This window comes from Erpetoichthys calabaricus, chromosome 1 (assembly GCF_900747795.2).
Source record: "Erpetoichthys calabaricus chromosome 1, fErpCal1.3, whole genome shotgun sequence".
NCBI classification, from domain to species: Eukaryota; Metazoa; Chordata; class Cladistia; order Polypteriformes; family Polypteridae; genus Erpetoichthys; species Erpetoichthys calabaricus.
Genome location: NC_041394.2, coordinates 83,607,166 through 83,616,466, shown reverse-complemented (window position 1 = coordinate 83,616,466; position 9,301 = coordinate 83,607,166). Strand labels below are relative to the sequence as shown.

The 9,301-nt window shown below is 38.2% G+C and overlaps 1 protein-coding gene across 1 annotated transcript in view; it reads right to left on the bottom strand.

The window, feature by feature from the left end:
• Nucleotides 1–1,437: 1,437 nt before the first annotated feature.
• The window catches only part of LOC114652784 (mitogen-activated protein kinase kinase kinase 11), a 150,349-nt gene continuing 142,485 nt past the window's right edge, over nt 1,438–9,301 (bottom strand). The window contains exons 9-10 of the mRNA XM_028803103.2: nt 8,522–9,151; nt 1,438–7,272 (exon numbers count right to left, since the gene is read on the bottom strand). Of these exons, the coding sequence (XP_028658936.2) occupies nt 6,635–7,272; nt 8,522–9,151 (1,268 nt within the window). The 3' untranslated portion in view covers nt 1,438–6,634. The remainder of the gene's footprint in view (nt 7,273–8,521; nt 9,152–9,301) is intronic.

Here is a 9,301-nt window from a genome sequence, read left to right as displayed (position 1 = left end):
CTACGCGGTGGTGTGCTGGGAAGGCAGCATCAAGAAGGAGGATGCCTCACGCCTGGACAAACTGGTGAGGAAGGCAGGCTCTATTGTAGGCATGGAGCTGGACAGTTTGACATCTGTGGCAGAGCGACGGGCACTGAGCAGGCTCCTGTCAATCATGGAGAATCCACTGCATCCACTGAACAGTATCATCTCCAGACAGAGGAGCAGCTTCAGCGACAGACTGCTGTCAATGTCCTGCTCCACTGACAGACTGAGGAGATCGTTCCTCCCCCAAACTATGTGACTCTTCAATTCCACCAGGGGGGTAAACGTTAACATTATACAAAGTTATTGACTGTTATACCTGCCTCTCACTCTCCATCTTGCACTTTTTAACTTGCACTCTTTATTTAATATTGTTTTTATCAGTATGCCTCGTGACCCTGTAGTTAGGATATAGCAGGTTGGATAAGATACTCCTCTTAACCTATAAGGCACTAAATGGTCTAGCCCCTGCCTACTTGAGTGTCTTGCTCCATCGTCACAATCCCCCTCGTGTTCTTAGATCCGCAGATCAGCTGCTCCTAACCATTCCCAAGGCACATTTTAAAGCTCGTGGTGAAAGGGCTTTTTCTGTCTGTGCACCCAAGCTCTGGAACTCCTTACCTTTAGTGGTTAGGCAAGCCACTTCAGTCACCACATTCAAATCACACCTAAAAACTCACTTCTTCACATTGGCTTTTAATTCTTAACCTGTCTTATTCCCACTTGCTTTTTGCTATTTCTCTGTTTTATTGGGTCCCCTGACCTGTTTTTTTTTAGTGTCTCTGTTTTAATTCTCTCTTAATGTTTGTTTTTTTTAATATTTTGCTTTTAGTCTTGCTTGTTTTAACTGTACAGCGCTTCGGTCAGTTGTAATGCTGTGTTTTTAAGCGCTTAACAAATAAAAATGGTATGGTATGGTATGGTATAATGTCTGGATGGATTTATCAGTATGCTGCTGCTGGAGTATGTGAAGTTCCCCTTGGGGATTAATAAAGTACAGTATCTATCTATCTATCTATCTATCTATCTATCTATCTATCTATCTATCTAAACCACAGAAGAAAGTTACAGTCAGGTGAATCTCAACTCTTTTAGCCTCTTTTATTAACGGCTGCCCTCCCACTCCACTGTGTCCCTGTGATGTTTTATCACATTTTAGGAGAGATGATCTGAAGATTCATTTTGTAGTCACAACATGAAACATTTTATCCAGTGCCCACATAAATGCTCCACACTCACCTCTTTGGGGAGAGGTGAGTAAACAAATTAATTTGAAATAATCACTAGCAAACCAGATCAACATTTACTGTATGTTCAAGGAGACTGCATCCGACCTTCACAATGTGCAAAGGTTCCAGGTACTCCAAAAATATTCACTCAAGACACAAATCAGTGGTCACAATAGATACTGTATAGTGTACAGACATATATTTATTTGGTCTTGTTTTCAAATCCCAGTATCCACAGGTTAAAACCCACCAAAATATTTTAAAAGCACTTTTTTTTTTAATTAGGCCCAGCCCAGTGCAGTATATACATAAAAAGCAGCTCTTTACAAAAGCCATCACAAATTCTGTATTCACACTCTTAAGAAAGTGAATCCACTTAGTACAAAAGTAGGCCTCATGAAGCCATGCCGTGAAACACAATTTCATAAAGACACTGAGCTTAAACCAAAGCGTTATCAAAATGTCTCTCAAATTAAGGCAAAAGGCTGGAATGGAAAAAGTCTCACATATCAACCTTTGTAAAATGCAGCTGAACCAAATGACAATAAAGTTACAGAAAAGTATTTTTATAGCACCATCAGCTGATGGAAGTGACATCACACTCTGAATGCCCTTCTGCTGGCGAACAGGAGGAATGAAGCGTGAAGAGCAAGGAGAGCGTGGAGCTGGATGAAGAACAGAGCATGTACTGTACAGAGCTGGTGGTCAGGTGGAGGAAGATGAAGAAAAAAGAGGAGAAGAAAAGAGAGATGGGGGGTCTCGGCGAGTGGTGCAAGGTTACTTGACTGGAAAATAAAATGAGAATGTAAATGTAATATTTATTCCTCGAGCTGGAGTTCAGCAGATTCAAAACTTGTTGCGTCTAATTGCTTGCTATTTTAACAAATACCCATAAGCCTTCCCTTTTTCATTGACCTGGCAGAAAGAGACAGAAATGTTACATTACAACTTAATTTTATGTATCCCAACATACTGAAAATTCGCCGATCCTTCAATTTTACAAACCAAAAAGTCAATTAGCAGGGTAGATGCTAGCCTGGGTGCTTGAAATGAGTTCTTGAACTAAGAACATGGGAGCAGAGATGGAAGCTGGTTAAAGGTGAATGTTACAATAATGTCAAAAGAGTATCTGCATGTTTAAAGAATATGTCAGCAGATATGTGGAGCATTGTATGGATGGAGACCCATCAGGTCTGAACTTGATGATCACCATCTTGAAAATGTTAGTTGAATTAGTATGAATGCACTATACTAGACTAAATGGCCGGCTTACATCCACATTCTTTTTGCTTTGACAAAAAGCAAGCTCCTCTTTTTTCCCCATTAGCCATTGAAAGAAAAAAAACACAATCTAAGTTTTTGGGGTCTGTTAAGTGCCAAGGGATGCAGTTCACCGTCGTTAGTGCTGTGTGATTTAAGAGTTGGCTCAAGAAAATCCCACACTATTGTTTAAGTGCAGTCTATAAACCCTGAGCTTGTTCACACAGACTCAAGTGGTGATAGATTTATACTTTCTTTTGCAAACCACCACTTTAGGCCTACAGAATTCCTTAAGTTTGAGATGCAGCTGAGATTATAAAGATTAAAAGAATAACCGCTCATCCATTGAGTAGACTAAAATATAGATGAGTATGAATAGCAGGCGATACTCCACAACAGACAATGAAGGGCACAGCACAACCTCAGACAGGCATTTTCTCTGACAATAAGACTGAGCAGATATCAGCTGTGCAGAATAAAGGATTTATGTTGAAGCCTGAAATACAGAACAATACAATTTCCACTGTTTATTATATAAAGGGCAATAACCCTGAAACATATTTAACTTGGTGATTTTTATTCTTCAGGCTAATACACTGAGTTTTGCTTTCAACTCTGGCTGATGTGGATGCTGCAGAAAAGTGTTGGCTGTCTCACAGATGCACCATTATACTGGAATGTTCATTTCAAAAGCATAGATGTTCACTTTTACTGCCCCAAAGCTTTTCCATTTATGCTAATGATGTCAAAAAAACTTTTTTTTCTAAATACAAATCCAAACACAGAGCTTGTGCGGTACACCACCTCAGCAATAAGAAATGACAGCCATATGTTGAACGGTCAACATCTCAAAATGTTAAGATTCACAGGGTATCGAGTATATGTACTGTAAATAAGATCCTTGAAAAATACATGGAGAAGAACCACAAACAAGAGGAAGACTTGTCTGAATAAGATGAATTGCTGAGATAACCAATCAGATCAAAGCATAATTAAACATTACAGCACCAAACACGTTCTTCTAGAGTTTGCCAAGAACCTGCATAAGGAGTCCCACAGAAATACAAGCAAATTCATTTTTAATAAAAATCTAATCTTTGAATCAGCACAAAGAATTTCCAAGCAAACCTCTTGACAGAAATCCTTGGCTAATGCGTGTCTATGCCTGTCACCACGAGTTGGTGCTTTAACAGATGAACGTCTCCTGTTTTAGTTTTTACGCCTAGGGGCATCAGTGATGTAAATTTCAAATGATACATCTAAATGTGTCATGGCATTTGCAGGTATACTATTGATGTGAAAATGAATTAATATTGTAATGTGCACAAGGGAGGCATTTTAGACTTTTAAAGTTGAAATTTCACAAACAGTTATTGAATCGTTAACATGGTGACTTCTGCTGCACTTAACCATAGTGAGACTCAGACGACCATTAAAGGAATTCAGGAGGAAGCCTCTGCCCTGAATGAAGACACCAACATTAGGTTACATTTGCTTCTACTTAGGATTTAAAAAAAATCCATACAACTTCTTTACAGAATTGTCAAAATAATGAATTTTACCAACCATGAAGAATTTAAGTGGCAGAACAGAATTCAGTTGGTAAAATAGGAAAATATACTGAGGTGAACTGTTGAAAGAAATCATGACTTAGAATGCTGGGCAAAGAGCAAATATGAAAACTAATCTTGGTGTCCTGATGGAGACATTTTTTTATCAATTTATAATATTAAGCCAATTCAAGATAAATGTGGGAAACTGTACATACCACAGAGTCTTGAGGGTGGAGAACAAGTTATACTCCATCACCATGATAAAGATGAACCTGAACAAAACATGACTAAAAATTCATTCCTTTGTCGTTGTTCATTTGTTTTGGGTCTTATCTCAAACGAAATTTAGAAAAAAAATGTGTAGTCTTTGGTACACTTGCCAATGACTGATTAGTTTTGGATTTGATTACCAAGAAAGTGGATGTGCAGAACTCCCATGGTTCTCTAAGCAGAGAGGCCGCTTGTAGAGATTGGCTATTGCTGCTGATCACTGCTGCGAAGTGCCTGGCTAGAGTGCAAGACTAACAGAAGATGAAAGAAGAGGTACTTGGTAATCTGACCTAAAGTATCTCTTCAGATCCTAAAAGCATCTCACTTGATAGTTGCATCATCAGAAAGGAGAACAGGCTATAATTTTCATGACAAAGTTGTACCCAATCAGCAATGATGGACACCGTGACCTACTTCACATTCCATGGCTTGCATACTAGTCATCTTGGGTCGAGTCAAAGCGTGTAAGCTTCGAATTTCTAAGAGTCACATTTTGGTCTTGCCTCAATATCCTATTTTATCTTCTTGCATTAAAGATGTCAAGAGGCCTGCACTCATAACAAGAAGACCATAATGGAGCACTTTCACAATGGGAATTCACAAGATATGAATGTATTGTTCCATTAGTGTGTGCCGTCTTTTATGTAGTGTTGTTCTCCTTCATACTGTGTGCATTATATATTTGTGCATTATTTGCATCGCTTGTTTTAACTTATTGAAAAAATACAATGACAAGCGTGAGCTGAATTTGAAAAGTTCCTGCAGACAGCAAAAACAACAGGACTGAGCTTTGTGACAAGATACCCTTAGCCTAATTTTATTGAAATGTTCTCCACATGTGATCTCTCTGTTTGAGCATAGTCATGCTTTAAAGGAATTAGCAGACATACATCAAGGTTGACTATTAGGAATTAATAATGTTTAACTAATGTGTAACTTTTCACAATAACTGTAGGAATTCAAAAAAGCCATAATGACGGTGTTGGCCTAGACAAGATCTTTTAACATACTGTATACTTTACCTGACAGCTTAATTTGAGAAAATCTGGTATTCAAAACTATTGTTTTGGTATCTCTGCACATGTTTTCGAGTGAGAGAGTGTCCTAGATTTCTAGAACACATTAAATTTGGTAAATGTATTTATTTGCTTCACAATGTGACTAATGTGACTGACATACTGTACATTCTTATCGTTCAAACTTGAGACACTATTTACAAATGAATTCCAGGAGACAAATAATTTAGCTTGCTTGAAAGTGTGGCCACACAAAACCTGTATCTAAAATTTTCGATATGGAGTATTGAAATTTCTGGTCAGGTAATCTCCAGTTTTAAAGTTTGCCATATCTTTCAGCCTCAGCTTTAACATCTGTTGAACAGACGGGAGTGTGGCCTTGGATAGCTCTGTCTGATAAGGAAAACTAGTGCACAATGGATTATCACCTCTTCACGAGCAGACACATCTTATTATCTGTTTGAGTGACTCCATCCCCACCAGCAGAGCATCAACCTAAATGATAGCAGGCCCACAGGTAAAATGATTAAATGGAGATCACTGGTGTACAGAATTATTTGCTATGTGATGAAAGCAATGATGCCAATATAACATTTTGACAACAACCTTGTTACTTCTTTGCTTTAAATACTTAAGAGTAGAATGGCAGCTCGTGAAATTCGGTTGTTAGCTGATTTGGTCATTAGGAATTCCAGATATTGTGCAAAGCTCAGGGAAAAATTTCACTTAATAGTTCAACCTACAGCTGAAATTGCAGAGGCAGAAAATGAAAGTTTCAGTCAAGCACTGAATTTAGCTTAATTAGAGGTTCTTTGGGAACGTTCACCTTAAGAAATTGGACTTTCATTTATTTCATAGACTAGTGTAACGAATCATTCCTCTTCCCAGAATCATTCACTTATATTTTTCTATACCGTGTTCTACCAAAATGTGGCCACCTTCTACAACACCTCATAAGCTGGGGTTTGAGAATGAAGGCAGTAAGTAAAGCTAGAGAGATTGATGATGTTACTTTAGGTCACCTACAGATTATTGCAAATCCTCTTTTGTTTCTTAACCTCTTTTCCTTTCATTTATTTAAATAATAATAAAAACACTACTAAAAGAATGGACATACATTTGACTTGCCCTGACCACCAGGTTAGACATAGTATTATGCATGGAACATAAAATAAGGACAGTGCTACTTTGTAATCCACACCAGAATGTTACTTCACAGTTTTTGTAGAAACCTGGACCATCCTGGGTACAGGACCAGTGTCATACAAAATAATTAAGATTCTTAAAATTTGTGGCAGTCCCTTCTGTCTAGTGCAGGAGAGCTCCATGGTGCTCTTCCTAATCTTTTCTCTTTGGTTGAACCTGTGTGCCAATCATCACCTCCTAAGTCAATAAGCAGTCTGTCCCCTTGAGTAGGTGCTGTTACCCGCCAAGCAGTCAGTGAGGGGCTAACATTGGTTGATGAAGGAGCAGATCTAGAGGAGTGTGAGGATGAGCAATGAAAAGGAGCAGAAAATGGGTCCGAAGACAAAGGAGGAAAAAAGTCCTCACGTTTAGATGTTACAAAAAGATCACATTTGGTGTCAAAGGGATCTGATGCCTTTGTAGGAAATGGATCAGAGTTCATGAAAGGGTTAGTGGGAGAAGGCTGGTAACCCAAGGCACTGCGGAATGTCTCTCCTGTTACACAGTTGTCTGGGTAGCAGTTTACAGGGGCCTGTTTGGGCTTGGATCCTGCTGAAATAAAACTCCAAGGATCAATTCTTGGTCTTGCAGCAGATGGACGTGGCCTTGGAATGATGTTGACCTCTACCCGTCTGGACTTGGGACTCCACAGCCGAGGATCAGGAAGAAGGGGGGTGACAGGAGAGCCGGTGTGTCCACCGTTAGGACTAGCAGGAGATGGCAGGTTGTCAATAGCTGTAAACATAAAAATAGTTATTAGATGGTGGTTTTGATATAACCATCATGCATTTATGAACACACATGTATAATTTTACAGGTTAGCGAATCTATGCTAACCTCAAGGAGAAAGTTTCAAAGAGTTCCTGGCAAAATCGACTTCTTCACTGAATGTCAATGCAACAAAATCTGGTAAATACAGTCTTAATACATGTCTTAAACACCTATTATCATACACCGATAATTTCTGTATTATCTATATCTATTATTTATTTATTACATTACATATCTATTGACTATATTTATGTACCTAGATTGCAAATACCATACATTGCCTCAATGTTAATATTGCTAACTACAAGTCAATATTGCTGCTACTTCTTTGTCTTGTCTTGTTTGTGTTTTCATTTTAAATTAAAATTTTAATTCTTCGCAATTTCGTCTATCTGTATACTTGTATATGGTTGAGATGACAATAAAGTTCACTTTGACTTTTTTTTTTTCTGTCGAGACATACTGAGGGGCTCAGAGCCCAAAAGGCTTATATTTTAAAACTCAAAGATATATCCTTCACTTTCCATATGCTGTTGGTAAGAAATTGCAGACAGCAATGCTTTAATTTACAAAGATTCTTAGACTGAATTTCCTGTCTATCTACAATGGGACAACTTGTGATGTAATTCTACCTAATGTGAATAGTTTAAAAAAGGATATATCCAAAACGAGGTGAAAAGCGTGTGGAGCAAAGACCTTCTGAAAATGTTCTGCCAGGAACCAGCAGGGGTTCTTCCTAGTCTCTCAAATTAGTTTCTGCAGAATGTTCTACATGCATTCCTGTTGACCTGTGTTTCTTTTAGCCTGCACAGAAAGTTCTTATTCTAATTCTTTATCAAGAATGGCAGCCTACTTACATAAAACATAGCTTTAAATTAACAGCCTCGGATAATACCTGGATTGAATAAATGTTAACTTCAACAGGATCTGGAGTACTTGAAGTTCAACAACAATGAATATAAAACACATGCATTCATCACTAAAACAATTTATACCACTTACAAATAACAGTGAAGTGCTTATACAATGAAGTTCAACAACTGGAATGAATTTCAATTTTCATTTTCACACTTTAATTTTACATAACAAACAAGCATTCAGAGTTTCTTTGATCCCATTCATTCTTAATAAACAATGATGTCATAATATTTTAAAATAATATACTTATTAAAATCACAAACCAAATAATAATAATAATAATAATAATTGTCACCTTTCTGTGTGGATATCAAATCCCCGCTTAGCTTCCTCCTCCGGTCCACAGATAATCCTTGACCCCAAGAAACACGGCCAACATTGTTACAGGTTGGCCTTTCCTGTTCTGGACTCATTTCATCTAAAGCCACAAAAAATTTCCGGCTTGGTTGATGATTATGTCTTTCCCTTGGGTGAGGAGGTGGTGGAGAAAGAGGAATAGGCTTAACCTCTTCAGAAGGATACTCAGTCAAGTCAATCAATGGATCTGAATTAACAAAGGAGTGTTCTTGCTCAGGAAAATTGTTCAAACTATTTACACTTATTGGGTCATCGGCAGGATCAATTAGGATCTTTTCTTCTTCCTCTTCAAACCCGGATGGCGTGTCTCTCTGCCAAGATGATGACTGATTTGTAGCTCTTGGCTGGCATCTAGGAGAGGAATCAATACTTCGTCCCAGGGCGATCGATGCAAGCAAGGCACAACCACCCAGTAAGGCCTTATGGGTGCTCTTAAGTGCACCTCCACTTCTGTCATGTTTTGGAAAAACTGCAGCATGTGAAAGACCAAACACTGCAGTCTCTCCATTCCGTGTCTCATTGGGAACCTGAGGTAGTTTGGGCCAAGAGAACTCTTTCATGATAGTGCCTAAAAGGAACGAAAATGGGGAGTCAGAAAATGAATTTACTGATAGGTATACAAGCTAACCAATTTTAAAATACTTTTGAGAAGCATTACATAGAAAATACGATCATTCAAATCATTTCAATCATTCATTGAAAAGGGCTTGAGTTGTTG